At 50.5% G+C, this 27,434-nt stretch overlaps 2 protein-coding genes across 4 annotated transcripts in view; one reads left to right on the top strand and one right to left on the bottom strand.

Annotated features, from left to right (window-relative positions):
* The window catches only part of LOC142311154 (uncharacterized), a 31,151-nt gene extending 24,280 nt beyond the window's left edge, over positions 1-6,871 (bottom strand). For both annotated transcript variants that reach the window (XM_075349327.1, XM_075349328.1), the window contains exon 1: positions 6,807-6,871. The gene's annotated coding sequence lies outside the window, so the exon portion shown is untranslated. The remainder of the gene's footprint in view (positions 1-6,806) is intronic.
* A 165-nt stretch (positions 6,872-7,036) lies between these two features.
* LOC142311151 (uncharacterized) overlaps positions 7,037-27,434 on the top strand; it is a 59,151-nt gene continuing 38,753 nt past the window's right edge. Inside the window, exons 1-5 of one of the 2 annotated variants that reach the window (XM_075349319.1) lie at positions 7,037-7,087; positions 13,785-13,926; positions 20,199-20,339; positions 20,427-20,547; positions 20,631-20,830. In XM_075349319.1, coding sequence (XP_075205434.1) covers positions 13,849-13,926; positions 20,199-20,339; positions 20,427-20,547; positions 20,631-20,830 — 540 coding nt within the window. In that variant the 5' untranslated portion in view covers positions 7,037-7,087; positions 13,785-13,848. Of the gene's footprint in view, positions 7,088-7,367; positions 7,485-13,784; positions 13,927-20,198; positions 20,340-20,426; positions 20,548-20,630; positions 20,831-27,434 lie in introns of those variants that run through there. The other variant, XM_075349318.1, reaches the window with a different exon arrangement.

The following is a 27,434-nucleotide window of genomic DNA, read 5'->3' as shown; positions in this document are numbered from 1 at the left end:
CCCAGTTTTCTACGCCCGGGATGTGAACTGCGGATATGGTGGATGCTGTGGCTTCCACCCACAGCAGAATCCTCCGGACTTCCTGGAAGGCTTGCCGACTGCGTGTCCCACCTTGGTGGTTGATGTAAGCCACCGCTGTGGAGTTGTCCGACTGAATTCGGATCTGCTTGCCTTCCAGCCACTGCTGGAACGCTTTTAGGGCAAGATACACTGCCCTGATCTCCAGAACATTGATCTGAAGTGAGGACTCTTGCTGAGTCCACGTACCCTGAGCCCTGTGGTGGAGAAAAACTGCTCCCCACCCTGACAGGCTCGCGTCCGTCGTGACCACCGCCCAGGATGGGAGTAGGAAGGATTTTCCTTTCGATAATGAGGTGGGAAGAAGCCACCACCGAAGGGAAGCTTTGGTTGCTTGAGAGAGGGAGACGTTCCTGTCTAGGGACGTCGGCCTCCTGTCCCACTTGCGTAGGATGTCCCATTGAAGAGGACGCAGGTAAAACTGCGCGAAAGGGACTGCTTCCATTGCTGCCACCATCTTCCCCAGGAAGTGCATGAGGCGCCTCAAGGGGTGTGACCGACCTTGAAGGAGAGATTGTACCCCTGTCTGTAGTGAACGCTGTTTGTCCAGCGGAAGCTTCACTATCGCTGGAAGAGTATGAAACTCCATGCCAAGATATGTCAGTGATTGGACCGGTGTCAGATTTGACTTTGGAAAATTGATGATCCACCCGAAACTCTGGAGAATCTCCAGAGTAACGTTGAGGCTGTGTTGGCATGCCTCTTGAGAGGGTGCCTTGACCAGCAGATCGTCTAAGTAAGGTATCACTGAGTGACCCTGAGAGTGGAGGACCGCAACTACTGTAGCCATGACCTTGGTGAAAACCCTTGGGGCTGTCGCCAGGCCGAACGGCAGTGCCGCGAACTGAAGGTGTTCGTCTCCTATGGCGAAGCGCAAGAAGCGCTGATGCTCTGGAGCAATTGGTACGTGGAGATAAGCATCCTTGATATCGATCGATGCTAGGAAATCTCCTTGGGACATTGAGGCGATGACGGAGCGGAGGGATTCCATCCGGAACCGCCTGGTCCTTACGTGTTTGTTGAGCAGTTTTAGGTCCAAAACAGGACGGAAGGACCCGTCCTTCTTTGGAACCACAAACAGGTTGGAGTAGAAACCGTGACCCTGTTGCTGAAGAGGAACCGGGACCACCACTCCTTCTGCCTTCAGAATGCCCACCGCCTGCAGAAGAGCCTCGGCTCGCTCGGGAGGCGGAGATGTTCTGAAGAATCGAGTCGGAGGACGAGAGCTGAACTCTATCCTGTAACCGTGAGACAAAATGTCTCTCACCCAACGGTCTTTTACTTGTGGCAGCCAGGTGTCGCAAAAGCGGGAGAGCCTGCCACCGACCGAGGATGCGGTGTGAGGAGGCCGTAAGTCATGAGGAAGCCGCCTTGGTAGCGGCACCTCCGGCGGTCTTTTTAGGGCGTGATTTAGACCGCCATGCGTCGGAGTTCCTCTGATCCTTCTGAGGCCTTTTGGACGAGGAGAATTGGGACCTGCCCGTACCCCGAAAAGACCGAAACCTCGACTGTCCCCTCCTCTGTTGGGGTGTTTTTGGTTTGGCCTGGGGTAAGGATGTTTCCTTTCCCTTGGATTGTTTGATGATTTCATCCAATCTCTCACCAAACAAACGGTCGCCAGAAAATGGCAATCCAGTTAAGCACTTTTTGGAAGCCGAATCTGCCATCCATTCCCGCAGCCACAAGGCCCTGCGTATTGCCACCGAATTGACGGCTGCAACCGCCGTACGGGTCGCAGAGTCCAGGACAGCATTAATAGCGTAGGACGCAAATGCCGACGTTTGAGAGGTTATGGACGCCACCTGCGGCGCAGACGTACGTGTGAGTGCGTCAATTTGCGCCTGACCAGCTGAGATAGCTTGGAGTGCCCATACGGCTGCGAATGCTGGAGCAAAAGACGCGCCGATAGCTTCATAGATGGATTTCAACCAGAGCTCCATCTGTCTGTCAGTGGCATCCTTGAGTGAAGCTCCATCTTCCACTGCAAGTATGGATCTAGCCGCCAGTCTGGAGATTGGAGGATCCACCTTGGGACACTGAGTCCAGCCCTTGACCACGTCAGGGGGAAAAGGGTAACGTGTATCCTTAAGGCGCTTGGAAAAACCCTTATCTGGATAAGCTCGGTGTTTCTGGACTGCCTCTCTGAAGTCAGAGTGGTCCAGAAACATACTCTTTGTACACTTGGGAAACCTAAAACGGAATTTCTCCTGCTGAGAAGCTGACTCCTCCACAGGAGGAGCTGAGGGAGAAATATTCAACATTTCATTGATGGACGCAATAAGATCATTCACTATGGCGTCCCCATCAGGAGTATCAAGGTTGAGAGCGGCTTCAGGATCAGAATCCTGATCAGCTACCTCCGCTTCATCATACAGAGAGTCCTCTCGCTGAGACCCTGAACATTGTGATGATGTCGAGGGAATTTCATAGCGAGCTCGCTTAGTCGGTCTGGGGCTGCGGTCCGTGTCAGAGACCTCACCCTGGGATCCATGAGACACCCCGGGAAGACATTGCTGTTCCAACTGAGGGGAACCAGGGGACAATGATTCCACAGTGCCCCTGGCTTGAGATGCCAGCCTGGACTGCAAGGCTTCTAATATCTTAGCCATAGTCTCAGAAAGTCTTTCAGTAAAAACTGCAAACTCCGTCCCTGTCACCTGGACAGTGTTAACAGGTGGTTCTCCCTGGGCCACCCCTAGCAGAGGCTCCGGCTGAGAAAGTGCCACAGGGGCCGAGCATTGCACACAATGAGGGTCAGTGGAACCTGCCGGCAGTATAGCCGTACATGATGCACAGGCAGCATAGTAAGTATGTGCTTTGGCACCCTTGCTATTTGTGGACGACATGCTGTTGTCTCCTCTGAGCAATACAGGAGGGTATATAGCCACAAATCAACAGTGCACCCTACAGTGTAAAGTATAGACTATAATCATATAAACTATAAATACACTTCTGCACTAGTGGGGCCAGCACCACAGGTGCTGCTTACTGCCTGCGCAAAGCGTTTGTGTGGGCACCAGAATTCCTGCCTGGGTCTCTTTGAGCTTGTCTCTCCTCTGCAGCGTTAGCAGAGCTGAGAGGAATGGCTGCCAGCGTCATGGGGAGAGGAGGGAGCCGTGGGCGTGACCCAGAAAAGTGCGGGAACTGGTGCCCCACTGTGCAGAGTGAGGGTGGTGGAGTATGCAAAGCATGCTCCAGCCCTCAGTGCTGCCGACCTGTACAGCGTCCCGCCCTTCCCCTGACTGGCAGGGCTGGGGGCGGGAAGAAAGACACAAACACACTCAGCGACGCTGAAGTGTATAGTGGCACAAATGCAGCCAGCGCTGCTGTCCCCGGTGCACTAGCACACCCAGCAATGCTGGAGTGTTGCTGTGCGCGGTCCCCACGGGGACACAGAGTACCTCCAAGTAGCAGGGCCATGTCCCTGAACGATACTCGGCTCCTATCCAGCAGGGTCCTCAGGAGCTGTGGATGGAGCACGGTCTCCTGTGCCTGGAGACCGATGGGATCCAACTTCACCCAAAGCCCTAATTGAGGGATGGGGAAGGAAAGCAGCATGTGGGCTCCAGCCTGCGTACCCGCAATGGATACCTCAACCTTAACAACACCGCCAAGAGTGGGGTGAGAAGGGAGCATGCTGGGGGCCCTGTCACGGGCCCTCTTTTCTTCCATCCGACATAGTCAGCAGCTGCTGCTGACTAAGCTGTGGAGCTATGCGTGGATGTCTGACCTCCTTCGCACAAAGCATAAAAACTGATGAGCCCGTAGCAGTACGGGGGGTGTATAGGCTGAAGGGGAGGGGCTTTACACTTTTAGTGTAATACTTTGTGTGGCCTCCGGAGGCATAGCTATACACCCAATTGTCTGGGTCTCCCAATTAGGAGCGACAAAGAAATGCATGTGTAATGCACACATTACTTTTTTATGTGTTTTTTTTTACGTCACTGGGGTTCCCTACAGACATTTTCTAATCTCGCATTCTTTACTGCGGTATCTTGCTGCAGGGAACTCCGGTGACGTAGGTGCCCTGGTCTGTGAGGAGAACCGTACCTCAGTAACATGGCTTAACTCCTGACAAGGCACGTACGTAAGGTGTCCTGTGCTTCTGGTTTCCACCTGCTGCCAGTCTACATGGGTGCAATGTCTGGTACTTTGACACCAGTATGTCTGCATTACACTGGTAATGTAAGTATAGTTCTTCCATAGTATTAGCAATTTCCTTTGCGTGCCACGCTTACACTGTACTGTGATTTACCAGCTCCAAGTATTTTTCCTCTATCAAATTCTAGACTGGACCAGGGAAATCCAGTGGGTGTTGTCTATATGGATTTTTCAAAGGCGTGTAATACAGTGCCACACAAAAGGTTAATACATAAAATAAGATTAATGGGAAAGGGGGAAAATATGTGTAACTGGGTTAAGAACTGGCTCAGTAATAGGAAACAAAAGGGAGGTTATTAATGGAACACACTTGGAGTCACAGTTAACAGTGGGGTACCACAAGGATCAGTATTGGGCCCTCTTCTTTTTAACATATTATTAATGAACTTGTAGGGGGCATTGAGGGTAAAATTTCAGTATTTGCAGAGGATACCAAATTATGCAAGGTAATTAAAAGAGAAGAGGATAATTTATATTACACAAGGATTTTTGTAGGCTGGAGGCTTAGGCTGAGAAATAGCAACTGAAGTTGGATAAATGTAAGGTCATGCACTTGGGCAGAGCAAATAAAATGTATTACTATGTACTCAATTATTAAACACTCTGTAAAGCTGTCACTGAAAAAGACTTGGGTGGATGGCAAACTCAACTTTACTGACTAGTGTCAGGCAACTGCTGCCAAGGGTAATACAATAATGGGATGCATTAATAGAGGCATAGATGCTCATGACAAGAACATGGTTTAATCCCCATACAGGTATATAAGTAGGAAATAGCTGAACAAGATCAGGTGCAGAGAAGAGCAACCAAGGTTATTAAAGGAATGAGGGGAATGCAATACCAAGACAGGATATTAAACTTGAGGGTATTCAGTTTGGAAAACTAAGGCTTAGGGGTGATCTTATTGCAATGTACAAATATATGAGGGGACAGTACAGAGCTCTCTCTAATGATCTTTTTACACCTAGGACTACAACAGGGACAAGGGGGCATCCACTACAGTTAGAGGAAAGGAGGTTTAATCATAATCACAGATGCATATTCTTTACTGTAAGAGCATTAAGACTATGGAACTCTCTGCCACATAATGTTGTAATGGTTGATTCATTACTAAAATTTAAGAGAGGCTTGGATGCCTTTCTTGAAAAATATATTACTGGCTATGTGCACTAGATTCTGTGATGGGACATTGATCCAGGGAACTAGTCTGATTGCCGTATGTGGAAGGACATTTTCCCCTAATATGGAGCGTACAGTCTTCCCCATGGGGTTTTTGCCTTCCTCTGGGTCACCATGTTAGGCTATGGGTTGAACTCGGTGGATTTTACCTCCAGCCTTACACCTATGGCTACAGTCAGCGTTCGATTGCTGCTCCTACAGCCCAGGCTGACATTGCTCAGCCCTGAAGGTCCTTGTTCTACGATAAAATTGGGCATTACCTGCACACGTGACCGCTGCAGCCAGTGTCCGGTTGCTGCTCCTGAGGCTTCGACTGACATTGCCCAGCCCCGAGGGTCCTTGTCCTGCAGGGATAATGGGCCTTACCTGCACATGTGACCGCTGCAGCCAGTGTACGATTGCTACTTCTATGGACCGGGCTGACGTTACCCAGCTCTGAGGGTCCGTGCCCTGACACATAATGAGCCACTTGCACATGTGACCGCTGCAGCCAGTGTCCGATTGCTGCTCCTGTGGCCCCGGCTGACATTACCCAGCCCTGAGGGTCCTTGTCCTGCAGTGATAATGGGCCATATCTGCACATGTGACCGCTGCAGCCAGTGTCCGATTGCTAATTCTGTGGCCCCGGCTGACATTGCCCAGCCCTGAGGGTTCTTATCCTGCAGTGATAATGGGCCATATCTGCACACGTGACCGCTGCAGCCAGTGTCCGATTGCTACTTCTGTGGCCCCGGCTGACATTACCCAGCCCTGAGGGTCCTTGTCCTGCAGTGATAATGGGCCATATCTGCACATGTGACCGCTGCAGCCAGTGTCCGATTGCTAATTCTGTGGCCCCGGCTGACATTGCCCAGCCCTGAGGGTTCTTATCCTGCAGTGATAATGGGCCATATCTGCACACGTGACCGCTGCAGCCAGTGTCCGATTGCTACTTCTGTGGCCCCGGCTGACATTACCCAGCCCTGAGAGTCCTTGCCTTGCGACGATAATAGGCCAGCTGCACGTGACCACTGCAGCCAGTGTCCGGTTACCGCTCCTGTGTCCTGGGCTGACATTACCCACCCCTGATCGTCCTTGTCCTGCACATGTGACCGCTGCAGCCCATCGCTGCTTGTGTGCCATACATGCTGGCATCACTGCTTGGCCTGGGAGACCCCCAGAGCAGAGGAGCAGTAAACAAGGGAATACAAGGCATTTTTCATTTTAAGACATTCTGTGCTTTTTCAGTATTTAAATATAAATCCTGTACAACCTTTATTAACCTCTTATTTCTCTGCATCACGTGAGCGTTTCATGGCATGCCTCCACTGAGGATAGACTAGGGATTACATAAATGGCGGCCATGTAATGTGCCCTGCACTGAATTCACAGATAATAGCGGTACTTACAGAGCGGCTTCGTTGCTCTTGTTGACTAACTCAGCGGAACTGGAAATATCGGCATTGTGACGAGCCGCCGCTTTCACTTCCGGGTTTTGCGTTCCACTACTATCCTGACTTCTGCGTTCCAGTAAGTTTCTACGTGATGACGTCACGATTTCAGTTTTGTTTTGCGAACTTCCGGTCTTTGAGCTTCCTTTGCTGCTGTACTTCCAACATTTCTGACCCAGTATTTCGGCTTCCAGGGGACCGAGGCCCGTTATTTCGTCCAGCAGTGCTCAACGTTACAGGTTGTGTTCTCTGTCAGTATTTGTGTTACAGTCGAATGTATTGCAAAAACAGCACATAATCATATACAGTGTCTAATAATAAACGCATTGTGCCCATACAGTGCCCTCCACACTCCTCGTCCCTTCCAACTTTACCTTTACCCCTGCAGATTCAATCCTCCCGTACACGATCTACCACTTCAGGTCTCCGACAAAATGGCCGCCGCCATGCAGTGCGGACACTTTGATGGAGGATATTTTCAGCTGGATACTACTAGCGGTCATTCATTGAGCTGGGAATCCCAGGACTACATTACCCAAGAGTCTCGCCTCCGCATAGTCTTGTACTATTGACGCCATCACGGAGCCGACCTTGGGGGCCACACAGAGGGCTGGAGGTGTGAAGCTGAGAGGGAAGGTGAGGAGTTGTGTAGTGTAAAGTTATGCCATGTTGCATTATTAGGCTATATTTACAATTGGGGTGCACACTGCCCATGCTTGTCTATGGACTGCATTCAGGGCATATACATTCAGCTCCTCCAATTCAAATAATATACAAGTTATGGTGGCTCAGAGTCAGTGAGAAGGAATGGATGAGTGCACACTCCCACTGTGTAGACTCTAAAGGCTCGCATACCCATTACACTAATGTCGTCTGAACCTGCTGATGTGTATTGGGGTACTGCAGTTCTGTCGGGTAAGGGGGGATAAGGATCTGACATCTCTTTCAGGCTGTCGATCCTCTTGTTCTCCTGGAGGTAAGCCACCGCCATTGATGTCTGGTATCGGCTCTCGTAGAGACAACACAGGAATGCTCAGCAGTATGAGCGCTCCTGACTATGGGAGAGTGGCCGACCATTCATCCGACAGCCATCTAAAGGGTTTGCGTAGCTTAAAGAGGCTGTCCTGTCTAAATTGGCCAGTCTACAGGCATTCTGGGTGTCACTCTATGTGACTGCAGACATTGTGCGCTGCGAGGATTCGCCAGTGTCAGCCGGGAGCGGTGATCATGTGGCTGCGAGTAAGAGATAGGTATACTGGCTACAATCTGACTATATGGACACTGCCTCACTCAGTACACTTACATTCAGCAAGGTCAGAAACCTTGTAGTCGTATTCTGGCCGGGGTATACATATCACATACTCGCGGCCACATGACCACTGTTCTCTGACACTGGTGAATCCTTGTACGTGACCTAAGATACAGAGAGCGCATGGATGAGATCCACCATTGACTTGTATTTTTTAGTAGAAAAAAGATCCAGCAGATCCTCAGTCCTAGATTCCATATAGCTTGACTTTTATAGACGTGTTAAATCTCCATAAAGAATACAGTGACAGTAACGAACCTTCGCGTTTTGGCAAGATGCCTTAATCATTGTTTGACTTTAATACATAAATAAAAGTCATGTTTTATGGAATCTGGGACTGAGCATCTGCTGGATCTTTTTTTCTATTAAGTCTCCATTGTTTGGAGCTGATCCGTGCACCTCTTCTGGACTAAAGGCTACGTCTCACTAAGCGACATCGCTGCTGAGTCACAGGTTTTGTGACGCAACAGCGATGTTGCTAGCGATGTCGCTGTGTGTGACATCCAGCAACGACCTGGCCCCTGCAGGGAGGTCGCCGGTCGTTGCTGAATGTCCTGGACCATTTTTTGCTCGTTGCTCTCCCGCTGTGAAGCACACATCACTGTGTTTGACAGCGAGAGAGATACGATCTGAATGTGCAGGGAGCAGGGAGCCAGCTTCTGCGGACGCTGGTAACCACGGTACACATCGGGTAACCAAGCAAAGCGCTTTTCTTGGTTACCCAATATTTACCTTGGTTACCAGCGTCCGCAGCTTCTAGAAGCCGGCTCCCTGCACACGTAGCCAAGGTACACATCGGGTAACTATAAGCAAAGCGCTTTGCTTAGTAACCCGATGTGTACTATGGTTACCAAGCACAGCGTCGTTACACGGGTCGCTGGTGGCTGATCGCTGTGGAGATCTGCCTGATTGACAGCTCACCAGCGACCATGTAGCGACGCTCCAGAGATCCCTGCCAGGTCAGATCGCTGCTGGGATCGCTGGAGCGTCGCTAAGTGTGATGGTACCTTAAGGATTTCCCTATCTCCCTAGTTGGTGAGCTGACACACCCTTCTTTTGTCTTGTCTTGTAATGTTGAGTTTGGTCTTCAACACTAATGAAATTGGATAAGTTTCTGTTGTAATTTTTTGTGGGCAATAAATCCATCCTAAAAAAAAAAAGCGATGATTTTCTTATACTTGTGTGGATCGTTACGTGGCTGAAACTTTGCAGCCTCGCCAGGTCCAATGGCAGTACGATTTTGAAACACGCTAATGCTGCATTTACCCATCCATATGTATTATGGTCTAACTACGTGCCGCCTCTCACAGACTGGCTGCGGGTGTCCCCACCCAAACATGGCCTCTCACAGACTGGCTGCGGGTGTCCCCAACCCAAACATGACCTCTCACAGACTGGCTGCGGGTGTCCCCAACCCAAACATGACCTCTCACAGACTGGCTGAGGGTGTCCCCAACCCAAACATGACCTCTCACAGACTGGCTGAGGGTGTCCTCAACCCAAACATGACCTCTCACAGACTGGCTGCGGGTGTCCCCAACCAAAACATGACCTCTCACAGACTGGCTGCGGGTGTCCCCAACCCAAACATGACCTCTCACAGACTGGCTGAGGGTGTCCTCAACCCAAACATGACCTCTCACAGACTGGCTGAGGGTGTCCTCAACCCAAACATGACCTCTCACAGACTGGCTGAGGGTGTCCTCAACCCAAACATGACCTCTCACAGACTGGCTGAGGGTGTCCCCAACCCAAACATGACCTCTCACAGACTGGCTGAGGGTGTCCCCAACCCAAACATGACCTCTCACAGACTGGCTGCGAGTGTCCCCAACCCAAACATGACCTCTCACAGACTGGCTGAGGGTGTCCCCACCAAAACATGACCTCTCACAGACTGGCTGCGGGTGTCCCCAACCCAAACATGACCTCTCACAGACTGGCTGCGGGTGTCCCCACCAAAACATGTGGTGCCAATATTCAAAAAGGGGACAAAAACTGAGTCGGGAAATTATAGGCCGGTAAGTTTAACCTGTACGGTTGGTAAAATCCTTGAGGGTTTCTTGAGAGATGCTATACTGGAGTATCTCAAGAAAAATAACCTTATGACAGAGTATCAACATGCGTTTATGAGGGATCGATCCTGTCAAACTAAGTTGATCGGCTTCTATGAAGAGGTAAGTTCAAGCCTGGACCAGGGAAATGCAGTGGATGTTGTGTATATGGACTTTTTAAAAGCTTTTGATACGGTGCCACACAAAAGGTTGGTACATGAAATGAGAATAATGGGGATAGGGGAAAATACAGTTAGGTCCAGAAATATTTGGACAGTGACACAATTTTCGCGAGTTGGGCTCTGCATGCCACCACATTGGATTTGAAATGAAACCTCTACAACAGAATTCAAGTGCAGATTGTAACGTTTAATTTGAAGGTTTGAACAAAAATATCTGATAGAAATTGTAGGAATTGTACACATTTCTTTACAAACACTCCACATTTTAGGAGGTCAAAAGTAATTGGACAAATAAACCAAACTCAAAAAAAATATTTTTATTTTCAATATTTTGTTGCGAATCCTTTGGAGGCAATCACTGCCTTAAGTCTGGAACCCATGGACATCACCAAACGCTGGGTTTCCTCCTTCTTAATGCTTTGCCAGGCCTTTACAGCCGCAGCCTTCAGGTCTTGCTTGTTTGTGGGTCTTTTCGTCTTAAGTCTGGATTTGAGCAAGTGAAATGCATGCTCAATTGGGTTAAGATCTGGTGATTGACTTGGCCATTGCAGAATGTTCCACTTTTTTGCACTCATGAACTCCTGGGTAGCTTTGGCTGTATGCTTGGGGTCATTGTCCATCTGTACTATGAAGCGCCGTCCGATCAACTTTGCGGCATTTGGCTGAATCTGGGCTGAAAGTATATCCCGGTACACTTCAGAATTCATCCGGCTACTCTTGTCTGCTCTTATGTCATCAATAAACACAAGTGACCCAGTGCCATTGAAAGCCATGCATGCCCATGCCATCACGTTGCCTCCACCATGTTTTACAGAGGATGTGGTGTGCCTTGGATCATGTGCCGTTCCCTTTCTTCGCCAAACTTTTTTCTTCCCATCATTCTGGTACAGGTTGATCTTGGTCTCATCTGTCCATAGAATACTTTTCCAGAACTGAGCTGGCTTCATGAGGTGTTTTTCAGCAAATTTAACTCTGGCCTGTCTATTTTTGGAATTGATGAATGGTTTGCATCTAGATGTGAACCCTTTGTATTTACTTTCATGGAGTCTTCTCTTTACTGTTGACTTAGAGACAGATACACCTACTTCACTGAGAGTGTTCTGGACTTCAGTTGATGTTGTGAACGGGTTCTTCTTCACCAAAGAAAGTATGCGGCGATCATCCACCACTGTTGTCATCCGTGGACGCCCAGGTCTTTTTGAGTTCCCAAGCTCACCAGTCAATTCCTTTTTTCTCAGAATGTACCCGACTGTTGATTTTGCTACTCCAAGCATGTTTGCTATCTCTCTGATGGATTTTTTCTTTTTTTTCAGCCTCAGGATGTTCTGCTTCACCTCAATTGAGAGTTCCTTAGACCGCATGTTGTCTGGTCACAGCACCAGCTTCCAAATGCAAAACCACACACCTGTAATCAACCCCAGACCTTTTAACTACTTCATTGGTTACAGGTTAACGAGGGAGACGCCTTCAGAGTTAATTGCAGCCCTTAGAGTCCCTTGTCCAATTACTTTTGGTCCCTTGAAAAAGAGGAGGCTATGCATTACAGAGCTATGATTCCTAAACCCTTTCTCCGATTTGGATGTGAAAACTCTCATATTGCAGCTGGGAGTGTGCACTTTCAGCCCATATTATATATATAATTGTATTTCTGAACATGTTTTTGAAAACAGCTAAAATAACAAAACTTGTGTCACTGTCCAAATATTTCTGGACCTAACTGTATGTGTAACTGGGTTAAAAACTGGCTCAGTGATTGGAAACAAAGGGTGGTTATTAATGGTACGTACTTAGACTGGGTCTCAGTTCATAGTGGGCTACCACAGGGGTCAGTATTGGGCCCACTTCTTTTCAACATATTTATTAATGACCTTGTTGGGGGCATGCGGAGTAGAATTGCAATATTTGCAGATGATACTAAACTCTGCAGGGTAATCAATACAGAGGAGGATAATTTTATATTACAGGGAGATTTATGTAAATTGGAGGATTGGGCTGCGAAGTGGCAATTGAAGTTTAATGTAGATAAATGTAAGGTCATGCACTTGGGTAGAGGAAATAACATTTATGATTATGTACTTAATTGTAGAACACTGGGTAAAACAGACACAGAAAAAGACATGGGTGGATGGTAAACTTCACTTTAGTGGACAGTGTCAGGCAACAGCTGCCAGGGCTAACAAAATAATGGGATGTATTAAAAGAGGTATAAGTGTTCATGAAAAAAATCTAGTTTTACCCCTGTACAAGTCACTAGTGCGACCGCACTTAGAATACTGTGTACAATTCTGGTCACCGATATATAAGAAGGACATAGCTGAACTGGAGAGGGTGCAGAGAAGAGCGACCAAGATTATTAGAGGAATGGGTGGGCTGCAATACCAAGACATTGGTATATTGGTTATTAAACTTGGGGTTATTTAGTTTGGAAAAACAAAGGCTTAGGGGGGATCTAATCACAATGTATAAACATATGAGGGGACAGTACAGAGACCTTTCCAAAGATCTCTTTACACCTAGGCCTGCGACTGGAACACGGGGGCATCCGCTACGTCTTGAGGAAAGAAGGTTTAATCATAATCACAGACGAGGATTCTTTACTGTACGAGCAGTGAGACTATGGAACTCTCTGCCGCATGATGTTGTAATGAGTGATTCACTACTAACATTTAAGCAGAGCCTGGATGCCTTTCTTGAAAAATGTAATATTACCAGTTATGTATATTAGATTTTATGACAGGGTGTTGATCCAGGGAACTAGTCTGATTGCCGTATGTGGAGTCAAGAAGGATTTTTTTTCCCCATTGGAGCTTGTTTGCCACATTGTTGTTTTTTTTTGTTTTTTTTGCCTTCCTCTGGATCAATATGTTAGGCTACGGGTTGAACTAGATGGACTTAGAGTCTCCCTTCAACCTTAAAAAACTATGATACTATGATGTGTTTGCATAGACTGGCTGCGGGTGTCCCCACCCTAACATGTGTTTGCATAGACTGGCTGCGGGTGTCCCCACCCAAACATGTGTTTGCACAGACTGGCTGCGGGTGTCCCCACCCAAACATGTGTTTGCATAGACTGTCTCAAAACATGACCCAAATCAAAACAAAACCCAAACCCAGTGGCCGGTCTATGAATCCCGGATCATGACATACGGATTTGTGACTGTGCATAAGGCCAGATGATATAGCTGTGACATGGTTTTCATACATTGAGACTGCATTTTTTCCCCATTGACATCAAAAGGAAGTAGATTCAAAAAGTATTTAAAGCTGTTTTTGATGATTTTAAAGTAGTATCCAAAATTCATAGAAAAGAACTGTGTGAACATACCCTAACTGTATGAGATTTCTGATCTGAAATAATATTCTAGGTAACGTAGGGATATTTATTTTGTAGGTGTGAGGAAAGTGGTCGTCAGAGCTCATGTATAAGTAAAACTACCTCATACCACACTACCAAAATGAACACGACCGAGAGTCACCTTACCGAGAAGATATTGCGCCTCACCTTGGAGATTATCTACCTGCTGACGGGAGAGGTAAGGACTTCTGGAAACTTTGGCACATAACATTAGTGCATTATTTATAATGGATTAGCAGCATGGACTTTTGCAATTTCTCTATCGCCTTCATTGGGGGACATAGGACCATGGGTGTATGCTGCTGTGACTAGGAGGCTGACACTAAGTGAACATAAAAAGAGTTAGCTCCTCCCTAGCAGTGTACACCCCGAGCCGGAGGCGGATCTATGCCAGTTTTTTGCTTAGTGTCGTAGGAGGCTGAAGTGGGCCCATATCTCTGTGGGCCAACCTCAGCCTAGGCTATTGCGTTTTTTTCCGTTTTTTTCGGGCTATACGGCGCCGCTCAGCATTCTCATCATTCTACATTTTTTTGTCTCTTCTGCAGGGATTAAGACCCTGCTTCTGAGAGAACTCTCGCCCCAGGGTTGCCTGAGGGCTCGAGACGCCAGGCCCTATCCCCCTCCGGCCCCATGGTACCACCCCAGGGGCTGATTGGGGACCGATATTATTGTTTTAAGGGCACACACTCCCCGTCGACCCCCATGGTACCGTCCCAGGGGGTGTTTCTGGTGGAGGTGAAGAGGAATCCCTGAAGATGTCAGACTGTCACAGCGCAGGAGCGCTCACATCAAGGGGTCCTCTGTCACCTGGCCTCCCCCAGCGTTCACCTGATACCCTGGGCCCAGGCTGAGGTTCTGGCACTGCAGCGCAGGAGCGCTGCGCAGTCTCCATCACGGCCCCTCGGATGCCTCAACAGAAGAAGTCCTCGCTTACCACGGGCCGCAGCAATCATGGAGGGGACATATGGATCAGAGCGACGCGCGTGGACGCAGGTGAGAGCTGTTCCGCGCCCAGTGCTGCGCTCCCGGCGGCCGCCGCTCATTAATTTAGTCCCCGGCTTCGGGCCTAACTCGGGCCGGAGCGCTCCGCTCCCCGTTTGCGCGCGCCCCCTCTGGCCCGCCCTTTGCATATTCTGCCCAGAGACAGCCACCTCATCGGCCAGCACGCCCCCTCCAGCAGTAAAAAAAAAAAAAAAAAGCCCGCGTTTTTCTCTTACCAACGGCTCACCTCAGCACAGGCTAGCCGGTGGGCAACAGCATCTTTTCTCTGTGGCTACCCCGGCTACTCTGAGGCCCCTGCTGACCCGGGAAGGACACAGGCCAGGGTGAGTGCTGCTCCTCATTAGGACCAGCGACACTTTGTACTTTTTTGTTTTTTTCTTCCAATTTTCTCCTGTCTCCTCCCTAGTGTCCCTAATAGCAGCCATGCCTAACTCTAAGTCGTCCCGATCTAAACAGCCCCCTTTATAATGCATTTTGCTTGCTCTTCCTACAACGAAAAATTCTCCCAAGGCCAGGCTACCTCGCTCTGCGCAGCTTGCGCTCCCGATCCGCAGCCCACGCATATTGCCCCAGACGCCGCCAGCTCCCCCGTCCACGTCGCTACTGCAGCAGTACAGGACGCCCCGGGCCCCAATGCACTCCCTCCCCCGGAGTGGCTGACTTCTCTCTCCCAGTCGGTGGATTCCCTGTCGAGGGCGTCTCAGACCATCGCGCAGGCTTTGCAGTCACTCCCTACGCTCAGCCACGCCACACAGGTCCAGCCGCCGCAGGACGACAGTCGTGCTGACCCCGACCTGGCTACTGGAGCGCGGAAGCGAACCCGCACGGTCTTGTCTTCCAATTCCTCCCAGAAGTCCCTATCCCCTCCAAGGCCCGAGTGCCACTCATCTCCGGGACCGTCTGATGATTAAGGGGAAGAGTCGGATGCAGCCTCCCTGCTGGATTCGGATCAGGCAGCCGATGTCAGGCGTATGGTGGACAGCCTGGTCGACGCGGTGAATACGACGCTGAATCTACAGCCTGACTCTGCCACCACCCAGAGCTCACAGGTATCTTTCAAACGACTTAAGCTTGTTCACAGGTATTTCTGCGATGATCCGGAGTTCGCTGAGATCTTACGCAAGCACAGACAGCAACCGGACAAGACGTTCAACAACGGTAAGTCGATTGATTTACACTATCCCTTCCCCGAGGATCTCAGGAAGGAATGGGCGGGCTCACCGGTGGTCGACCCTCCGGTCTCCCGTATGGCCTCGCATACAGTTCTATCTCTGCCGCAGGGAACATCGCTCCGTGATGCCACGGACCGTAACATCGAGAGATTCGCCCGTTCGGCTTTTGAGGCGGCAGGCGCGGCCCTGTCTCCGGCTTTCGCCGCCGTCTGGGTAGCTAAGGCCATGGTGACCTGGGCCGACACCCTCCGCAGAGGGCTTCGCTCTCAGTCTGGCGATCCTGAGCTCGTCAACATGGCTGCACAGATTGCCCTGGCGGGTGAGTACATCATTAATGCATCTCTGTCTACAGCCTATTGCACAGCACAAGCGGCCAGCAACACGGTGGCAATCCGCCGAGCAGTCTGGCTCAGAGCCTGGAATGCAGACGCAGCTTCAAAGAAATCACTTACCGCCCTCCCGTTTGCAGGAGGCCGACTGTTTGGAGACAGGCTCGATCAGATTATCGCCGAGGCTACGGGAGGAAAGAGCACCTCCCTTCCACAGCTGAGACCAAGGCGTTTCCCACGCCGCCAGCCGACCTCAGGTTTTCGCCCCTTTCGCAGCTTCAGTTCCCCGGCACAGCCTAGGAGGAACAGATCCCCGCAGAGAAGCAGGAAGAACCCGTCTTTCAAAACAAATCCCTCCTGGCGTCCCAGACCACGCCAGCCTTCCAAACCAGCATCTAGATCTCAGCGATACTCCTCCAAATGACTCCTGGCCTTCGCGCATCAGCGCAGACCAGGTGGGGGGGCGCCTTTCTCTGTTCCAACACGTCTGGCTCCCTTTGATCACAGACGCTTGGGTCAGAGAAATCCTAGTCTCGGGTTACAAGATAGAATTTACGTCAATTCCTCCAAGCCGCTTCTTCCTTTCCCATCCTCCCGAGTCGGACGCGTGAGCGCGCCCCTTTTTTCGCGCCATCGAATCTCTGCACCGCTCAGGGGTCGTGATTCCGGTTCCAGATTCGGAGCGGTACAGAGGAGTTTACTCCAACCTCTTAGTTGTCCCCAAGAAGGATGGCACTGTGCGCCCTGTTCTCGACCTCAATATCCTCAACAGGTACGTCAGAACCCGAAGATTTCGCATGGAGTCCCTCCGATCGGTGATTGCCTCCATGGAGATCGGCGAATTCCTCGCCTCTCTGGACATACAGGACGCATATCTACATATCCCGATTGCACACCAGCACCAAAGATTCCTACGCTTTGCCGTAGCACACGATCATTATCAGTTCACTGCCCTACCGTTTGGTCTTGCTTCCGCGCCTCGAGTGTTCACGAAAGTCATGGCTGCCGCCATGTCGATCCTGCACTCCAGAGGTGTTCTGGTGATTCCATACCTGGACGACTTACTGATCAAGGGGTCCTCTTTCAACGACTGTCGTCTAAGTGTCCAGGTCACCATCGACACTCTATCCCGTCTCGGTTGGCTCATCAATCGGAAGAAGTCCTCGTTGACCCCGGCTCGCCGGATTACCTTCCTAGGCATGGAGTTCAATACCATCCAAGGTCGTGTGTTCCTTCCACAGGAAAAGATTGTCTCCCTCCGGAAAGACGTCCAGACCCTCCACCACTCCAGGGCGGTGTCCATACGATTTGGTATGAGGGCCCTAGGTCGGATGGTGGCGGCAATAGAGGCGGTTCCGTTTGCCCGCTTCCACCTTCGCCCTCTGCAGCTATTCCTGCTGCACAATTGGGACAAGTCTCTATTCACCTTGGATCGCAAGATACGTTTGTCCCCGAAAGTCCGCCACTCGCTGCGCTGGTGGACCAACAGCCAGAATCTCGTCAAGGGAACGTCGTTCGCACCGGTGCACTGGAAGACAGTCACCACCGATGCCAGCCTTCTGGGCTGGGGAGCGGTCTTCCATCAACACACTTCTCACGGTCAGTGGTCCTACCAGGAAAGCCGGCTCCCGATCAATGTGTTGGAGATCAGAGCGGTCCTACGAGCTCTGCAAGCCTTTCAGCACCTTCTCCAGGGGTCTCCAATCAGGATACAATCAGACAACGCCACGGCGGTGGCATACATCAATCATCAGGGCGATACAAGGAGCGTCATGGCGATGAAAGAGGTGAAGAGGATCATACAGTGGACAGAGTCTCGCAACGTCAGGATCTCCGCGGTACATATCCCCGGCGCGGAAAACTGGGCGGCCGACTATCTCAGCAGACAGGGTCTGGCGTCGGGCGAATGGTCTCTAAACAGAGAGGTTTTCGACCAGATTTGCCACAGGTGGGGGACTCCGGATGTGGACCTGATGGCCTCGCGGTTCAACAATCAAGTTCCACAGTTCATATCCCGCTACCACGACCAGCAGGCGCTAGGAGTCGACGCCCTCATTCTTCCGTGGAATCAGTTCAGACTACCGTTCATCTTTCCGCCGCTGCCAATGATCCCAAGAGTCCTCAAGAAAATCAAGGCAGAGGGCATTCCGGTGATTCTCATCGCTCCAGAATGGCCCAGGCGAGCATGGTTCGCAGATCTCGCACAGCTCGTCGCAGACACCCCATGCCGGCTTCCAGATCGGCCGGACCTGCTGTCTCAGGGTCCGCTCTTCCATCAAAATTCAGGGGTTCTCAATTGGACGGCATGGCTCTTGAATCCTGGCTTTTAGCCCAGTCAGGATTTGCTCCAGAAGTGATTCAGACTATGATTAGGGCTCGAAAGCCCTCATCGTCAAAGATCTACTACCGCACCTGGAAGACTTTTTTTTTCAGTGGTGCGAGGTCAACGGCAATCTGTCCCCGCTAGTTCTGTCACTACCGACGCTTCTAGCGTTCCTTCAGGCAGGGTTGCAAGCGGGTCTCTCGCTGGCAACCATCAAAGGGCAGGTTTCGGCTTTGTCTGTTCTTTTCCAAAGAAACCTAGCATCACGTCCACAGGTCAAGACGTTCATCCAAGGAGTCGCTCATCTGAATCCACCCTATCGGGCTCCGCTAGAACCATGGGATCTTAATCTGGTTTTAGGATCCCTCCAACTGGCTCCATTTGAACCACTCAGAGAATCTTCATTCTCACACTTATCCTGGAAAGTGGTCTTTTTGGTGGCGGTCACTTCAATCAGGAGAACGTCCGAACTGGCAGCTCTTTCGTGCCGCTCACCTTTTATTGTTTTTCACCAGAACAAGGTTTTCCTGCGCCTGTCTCCGGAGTTCCTGCCGAAGGTGATGTCTCCTTTTCACCTGAATGAGGAGATCGTGCTTCAATTTTTTTGTCCGGCACCCACTCACTCCTTGGAAAGGTCACTACACACTCTGGACTTAGTACGAGCGCTCAGGACTTGCGTCTCGAGAACTGCGCCTTTCCGCAAATCAGACAACCTGTTCGTCCTGCCTGCTGGTTCCAAGAAAGGCATGCCGGCGTCCAAGGCTACCATTGCCAAATGGATCAGATCAGCCATTGCGGAATCCTACCGAATCAGGGACAAGTCCCCTCCGAGGGGAGTAAGAGCCCATTCCACCCGTGCAGTTGGGGTGTCTTGGGCAATCAGACACCAGGATTCAGCCGAGCAAGTCTGCAAAGCCGCAACGTGGTCCAGTCTTCATACCTTCACCAGGTTTTACAAGGTCCACACCCAGGCATCAGCAGATGCCTGCCTTGGGAGAAAGGTGTTGCAGACGGCTGTCGCACACCTCTAAAAAGGTAATAAACATTTGTACAGAGCTTTCCTACAGAATTTGTTGTTTGTTTTGGTTCTGTGGAACGGCTTATGTTCCCACCCAGGGACTGCTTTTGGACGTCCCATGGTCCTGTGTCCCCCAATGAAGGCGATAGAGAAAGAAGGATTTTTGTGTACTCACCGTAAAATCTCTTTCTCTGAGTCTTCATTGGGGGACACAGCACCCACCCTGTTTGGATTGTGAGGTCTTCATTTACCGGATGTTTCCCGATGTTGTTTGCGGGTCACCTTTGTTTCCATCCGGCTACTATATATTTACGTGACCATAAGGCACTGTGTTGTTTTCACCACACATTTTTCTCTTGTATTACATTGTTTAGTCATGTTTGTTCAAGGCTCTCCTACTACTGCTTTTACACAAAACTGGCATAGTCCCGCCTCCGGCTCGGGGTGTACACTGCCAGGGAGGAGCTAACCTTTTTTGTGTTCACTTAGTGTCAGCCTCCTAGTCACAGCAGCATACACCCATGGTCCTGTGTCCCCCAATGAAGACTCAGAGAAAGAGATTTTACGGTGAGTACACAAAAATCCTTCTTTTTCATCTGTTCTTAGGATTATGGACCCATGAAGAAGACCAACAAACAACTTAAGATCCAGAGCCTCATGATGGGATATCCTTACCTCTCACTGAGACACAATGAGCAGAAGATCCTAGACCTCACCAACAGGATCATTGATCTGCTGACTGGAGAGGTGAGTGCTGCTGGGAATACTACGACAAGATATAGCCATGCTCATGGATGATGATGTGTCTGGATGATGTCTACTATTGTTTGACAGGTTCCTATAAGATGTCAGGACGTCACAGTCTATTTTTCCAAGGAGGAGTGGGAGTACATAGAAGGACACAAGGATCTGTACAACGACATGATAGAGACTCCCGAGACTCTCGCACTACCAGGTAAAAACTCAACTGTATGAAAAAATCCACTGATAAATCCTATATAAATAATATATTCAGTTAATATGTGGATGCTTTTACAGAGAGGTCCAGGAAGAAGAGAAACGCAGACAGATGTCCCAGGTCCAGTAAGAAGAATATGCCAGAGAGATGTCCAAGGTCTAGTAAGAAACGTCTACTAGAGAGATGTCCAAGGTCTAGTAAGAAGCATATACCCGAGAAATGTCGGAGTCCTATCTATCTACAGGATTGTGTGAAAGCCAATATGTCCCATGGCTATTCGGTAATATATTAAAAATAGTGCATGAGTGGTACGGGACCTCTCAGATTGTTCTCTGGATGGGTTAAGAAACAATTTTTGTGTGGGCAGAGTTTTATATCCATTTACACAGAACAATTGGTGGCCCTAAGAGACCGCGACCAGTAACATTTTACAGATGGTCGTTTAAATGCCTTTTTACAAAGGTAGACCTGTGAATACAATTTCAGCAGTGGCAGCCGCCAAACATCTGTCCCCACCTTTATTGTTTCAATGGCCGCCACCACAATCCTTGCTTTTATCTCCGCCATCTCTTTCTCTAACATGAGAAGTCATGATTGGGAGGTGTTAGAAGCTGGTGTCAGTGCTGGGATCACTCACCCAGCTTCTAACACCGAGCTCAGAGAAATTGTCATTAGGGGTTAGTGATAGAAGCAGGGTGAGTGACTGCAGCACTGACACCAGCTTCTAATATGGACCTCAGAGGAATTGTCATCAGGGGTTAGTGATAGAAGCAGGGTGAGTGACAGCAGAACTGCTATCCAGTTTCTAACACCGACCTCAGAGGAATTGTCATCAGGGGTTAGTGATAGAAGCAGGGTGAGTGACAGCAGAACTGCTATCCAGTTTCTAACACCGACCTCAGAGGAATTGTCATCAGGGGTTAGTGATAGAAGCAGGGTGAGTGACAGCAGCACTGACACCAGCTTCTAATACGGACCTCAGAGGAAATGTCATCAGGGGTTAGTGATAGAAGCAGGGTGAGTGACAGCAGCACTGCCACCAGCTTCTAATACGGACCTCAGAGGAATTGTCATCAGGGGTTAGAGATAAAAGCAGGGTGAGTGACTCCAGTGCCGCCCTCTGATGACAAATTTTCTGAAGGCAGTGACAGAAGCTTTGGGGTGGCACTGATGTCACTCACTTTGCTTCTATTACCACCCAGGGATGATGTCTCATTTTAGCGAAAGAGATGACGAAGACAGAAGCAGAGACTGTGGCAGTGGCCATTGGCAATGTGGGTGGCAGGAATAAAGAAGAGTGGTAGCTGCCGCTGAAGATGCTAGCACAGGTGAAATGTGTTGGTGGACACTGATCACTTCCCATCAGACTCCATGAAACAGGATGTCATCAGGGTGACCACAGCAATGTCCCCTGCTTTTGTTTTAATTCAGGGAGGGTAATAGAGGTTGCAGAGAAGTGACTTAAGGACCATCCTCCTGTGACTTCCCATTTGAGACTCTCCTCAATCGAAATATCACAGGGAGTAAAGAGGAAAACATGAGCTATAGGAAATATCCGGTTCAGACGACAGTCTAATAGGTACAGGGTCTCCCCACTGACAGATGATGTCGGGGGGAATAAGATACCGGGATTCTTTGTGTTGGTCTTCCGTTCTATTTGTTCCCTAACAGAAAAACCCCGGCCAGCCCACCCACCATGTCTGGCACCAGCTTTTCTCTAGAGAACAGAGGTGCGCTCCTTTGCATGGGAGAGTCTGGTGAGATTGCTGTCTGATGTTACCCCAACACCTATCTATAGTGTATGAGGGGCTTTAGGAATCTCATCACAACTGCCCAAATTGGATTAAAATACATAAACTCAAGGAATTTGGGATTCTAAATATATTACTTTGTATAATTAATTTAATTGGTTACAATTAATTTTAGAATTTGATTTAGTAGATAGATGCTGAAGATGTATCCACCATCTAATAGGCTGCAAAGTGTATAATTAGGAATCGCACTTCTAAATATTGGAGACTGGACCCCTAAAGGCTCCAGGCTGAGGTATTGTGCTTATAGAGTGCAATGGCCTATGCTTGCCAGTCTTTTTTCTGAAAATGAAAAACATAATAGGTATAAATGGAATAATAATTTTTTTTTTATTATTATTATTTTTTTCTTCAGCGCTCTATTGGGAGACCCAGACGATTGGGGTATAGCTACTGCCCTCCGGAGGCCACACAAAGCACTACACTAAAAAGTGCAAGGCCCCTCCCCTTCTGGCTATACCCCCCCGTGGTATCACGGGTTCTCCAGTTTTCAAGCTTTGTGCGAAGGAGGTCAGACATCCACGCATAGCTCCACAGATTTTAGTCAGCAGTAGCTGCTGACTATTTCGGATGGAAGAAAAGAGGGCCCATATAGGGCCCCCAGCATGCTCCCTTCTCACCCGTGGATGGTGTTGTAAGGTTGAGGTACCTATTGCTGGTACAGGGGCTGGAGCCCCACATGCTGTTTTCCTTCCACATCCCCTTGTAGGGCTCTGTGGAAGTGGGATCCTGCCGGCCTCTAAGCTCTGACGCCGGGCTCCATCCACAGACCCAGTTGAACCTGATGGATATGGAGCAGGAGTACAATCAGGGACATGGCCCTGCATCATACAGGTACTCTGTGTCCCCGGCAGGCACAGACACACTCCGAGCTGGCTGGGTGTTGTAGTGCGCCGGGGACCGTAACGATTGAGTTGGTGTTCCTGCAGTTTACTGGGGGACTTTTGTGTTGTGGGAACGCAGCGCCGACCCCCACTGGACCGGCGGCGCTGCTGTGACTTGTAGTGCGCCGGGGACACGCCGACCGCGCTTTTACGGCGGCGGCGTTTATAAATCCAGTCCCCGGCTTTTGCGGCCTAGCTCCGCTTCGTTCCCGCCCCCACCCTGTCAATCAGGGTAGGGGAGAGACGCTGTTTCGCAGCAGCGACGAGGGCTGGAGCCTGATTTACATGCTCCAGCCCTCTCACTAGGCACAGAGGGAAGCAGGCTTCCCGCTCTTAGCCAGGAACGCCCAGGGCCCGCCCCCCCTCCTCTCCCAGGACGCCGGCAGCCATTACATGCAGTCTGGCTAGAGGAAGGACGCAAGGCTCTGGGAGACCTGGACTAGGGGGCTTTTGGCGACCACACACCCGCTCTTAAGCGGGCGGTAAGCGGCATTTCAGCTGGCCCCTCTAGTGCCTCAGTGTGTATTGGTGTACTGTGTCACCAGATATATATATATTTATTTATTTCTTGCACTGTGAGGTCGCTTCCTGGCTGGATACCCCAGATCGCTCTGAGGAGGCAGCAACATGTCATCCACAAAACGCAAGGCTGCCAAGGCTAGGGCTGTGTACACTGCGTGTGCTGCATGTGGGGCTGCTCTACCAGCAGGTTCCAAAGACCCCCATTGTGTGCAATGCTCAGATCCGGTGCTGCTTCGCCAGCCGGAGTCCGGAGGGGTAGTGACCCAGGCTGAGTCGCTTGTAAGTCCTGCCCCGGTGTCAGGGACAGACTTTGCAGTTTTTGCTGATGGAATGTCTGTGACTATGGCAAAAATCCTTGAAACTTTGCAATCCATGACTGGGGCTCAGTCTATGGACACGGCGAGGTCTCTGTCCTCTAATCCCCCTCAGTTGGAATTAATCCAGACTGCAAGGGGGTCCCCGGCTTCCCAGGCTGAGTATTATGACTCAGATGATAGCCCCAGCCACCCTAAGCGAGCTCGCTGGGAAAGACCCTCAACGTCATCACACTGCTCAGGGTCTCAGCGCAATCAGTCGCCCTGTGATGCGTCTGAAGAGAGTGATCAGGAGTCTTATCCTGGAACCCCTCTCAATCTGGATACCCCGGATGGGGACGCCATGGTAAACGAGCTTATCTCAGCCATCAATAGACTGTTGGATATTTCTCCCCCAGCTCCTTCTGCAGAGGAGGCAGCTGCAGAGCAGGAGAAGTTTCGTTTCCTCTATCCCAAGCGTAAATTGAGTGCTTTCTTGGATCACTCTGACTTCAGAGAGTCAATCCAGAAACACGACGCTCATCCAGAAAGGCGTTTCTCTAAACGTTCTAAGGATACACGTTTTCCTTTCCCCCCTGATGTGGTCAAGCGCTGGACCCAGTGTCCAAAAGTAGACCCCCCGATTTCCAAACTTGCAGCTAGATCCATAGTTGCAGTGGAGGATGGCGCTTCACTTAAGGATGCCAATGACAGACAGATGGACCTTTGGTTAAAATCTGTCTATGAAGCTATCGGCGCGTCGTTTGCTCCAGCATTCGCAGCCGTATGGGCACTCCAAGCTATTTCAGCTGGTTTAGCAAAAGTGGATGCTATCATACATCCAGCGGTGCCGCAAGTGGCGTCCCTTACCTCGCAGATGTCTGCGTTTGCGTCTTACGCTATCAATGCGGTCCTAGAATCTACCAGCCGCACCTCAATGGCGTCCGCCAATTCGGTAGTTTTGCGCAGAGCCTTGTGGTTAAAGGACTGGAAAGCAGATGCTGGTTCCAAAAAATGTTTAACCAGCTTGCCTTTATCTAGAGATAGACTGTTTGGCGAGCCATTGGCTGACATCATTAAACAGTCCAAGGGTAAAGACTCTTCCTTACCCCAGCCCAGATCAAGCAAACCTCAGCAGAAAAAATGGCAGCAGAGGTTTCAGTCCTTTCGAGGTTCGGGCAAGACACAATTCTCCTCGTCCAAAGGGACTCAGAGGACGCAAAGAGTCTCAGATTCCTGGCGGGCTCACGCACGCCCCAAGAAAGCAAATGGAGGAACCGCTTCCAAAGCGGCTACCTCATGACTTCCAGCCCCCCCCTCCGCATCTCCGGTCGGGGGCAGGCTCTCCCGCTTTTCCGACATTTGGATGTCACAGGTCAAAGACCGGTGGGTGACAAACATTTTGTCTCGCGGGTACAGAATCGAGTTCAGTTCTCGTCCTCCAGCTCGGTTCTTCAGAACCTCCCCACATCCAGACCGAGCAGATGCCCTGCTGCAGGCGGTGGACTCCCTAAGAGCGGAAGGAGTAGTGGTTCCTGTACCGCCTCAGGAACAAGGGCGAGGGTTTTACTCCAATCTCTTTGTGGTTCCAAAAAAGGACGGCTCGTTCCGTCCTGTTCTGGATCTAAAGCTGCTCAACAAACATGTGCACGCCAGACGGTTCCGGATGGAAACCCTCCGCTCTGTCGTTGCCTCAATGTCTCAAGGAGACTTCCTTGCCTCAATAGACATCAAAGATGCTTATCTCCACGTGCCAATTGCTACAGAACATCAACGTTTTCTACGTTTTGTGATAGGAAACGACCATCTTCAGTTCGTAGCTCTGCCATTCGGTCTGGCGACAGCCCCCCGGGTCTTCACCAAGGTCATGGCGGCGGTGGTAGCAGTCTTGCACTCTCAGGGACACTCGGTGATCCCTTACCTAGACGATCTACTTGTCAAGGCACCCTCTCAAGAGGCATGCCAACTCAGTCTACATGCTACGCTGGAGACTCTACAGACGTTCGGATGGATCATCAACTTTCCAAAGTCGAATCTGTCACCGTCACAGTCGCTAACGTATCTTGGCATGGAGTTTCATACTCGAGCAGCGAGAGTGAAGCTTCCGCTGAACAAGCAGCGGTCCCTACAGACAGGGGTGCAATCCCTCCTTCAAGGCCAGTCGCACCCCTTACGGCGCCTCATGCACTTCCTCGGGAAGATGGTGGCAGCCATGGAAGCAGTTCCCTTTGCGCAGTTTCATCTGCGCCCACTTCAATGGGACATTCTCCGCCAATGGGACGGGAAGTCAACGTCCCTGGACAGGAAAGTCTCTCTTTCCCAGACGGCCAAGGACTCTCTACAATGGTGGCTCCTTCCCACCTCATTGTCTCAGGGAAGATCCTTCCTGCCCCCATCCTGGGCAGTGGTCACGACAGATGCGAGTCTGTCAGGGTGGGGAGCAGTGTTTCTCCACCACAGGGCCCAGGGGACGTGGACTCCGCAGGAGTCCACCCTTCAGATCAATGTTCTGGAAATCAGGGCAGTGTATCTTGCCCTACTGGCCTTCCAACAGTGGCTGGAAGGAAAGCAGATCCGAATCCAGTCGGACAACTCCACAGCGGTGGCATACATCAACCACCAAGGAGGGACGCGCAGTCGGCAAGCATTCCAAGAAGTCCAGCGCATTCTAATGTGGGTGGAGGACACAGCATCCACCATATCCGCGGTTCACATCCCAGGCGTAGAAAATTGGGAAGCAGACTTCCTCAGTCGCCAGGGCATGGACGCAGGGGAGTGGTCCCTTCACCCGGACGTGTTTCAGGAAATCTGTCGCCGATGGGGAGTGCCGGACGTCGACCTAATGGCGTCCCGGCACAACAACAAGGTCCCGGCATTCATGGCGAGGTCGCGCGATCAAAGAGCTCTGGCGGCAGACGCATTAGTTCAAGATTGGTCGCAGTTCCGGCTCCCATACGTCTTCCCACCTCTGGCACTCTTGCCCAGAGTGTTACGCAAGATCAGATCCGATTGCAGCCGCGTCATACTCGTCGCCCCAGACTGGCCGAGGAGATCGTGGTATCCGGATCTGTGGCATCTCACGGTCGGTCGACCGTGGTCACTGCCAGACCGACCAGACTTACTGTCCCAAGGGCCGTTTTTCCATCAGAATTCTGCGGCCCTGAACCTGACTGTGTGGCCATTGAGTCCTGGATCCTAGCGTCCGCAGGATTATCTCAAGGAGTCGTAGCCACAATGAGACAAGCTAGGAAGTCAACGTCTGCTAAGATCTACCACAGAACGTGGAAGATTTTCTTATCCTGGTGCTCTGCACAGAGAGTATCCCCTTGGCCATTTGCATTGCCCACCTTTCTTTCCTTCCTGCAATCGGGGTT

This window comes from Anomaloglossus baeobatrachus, chromosome 5, assembly GCF_048569485.1.
Source record: "Anomaloglossus baeobatrachus isolate aAnoBae1 chromosome 5, aAnoBae1.hap1, whole genome shotgun sequence".
Taxonomy (NCBI): domain Eukaryota; kingdom Metazoa; phylum Chordata; class Amphibia; order Anura; family Aromobatidae; genus Anomaloglossus; species Anomaloglossus baeobatrachus.
This window is presented reverse-complemented; position numbering and strand designations above follow the sequence as displayed.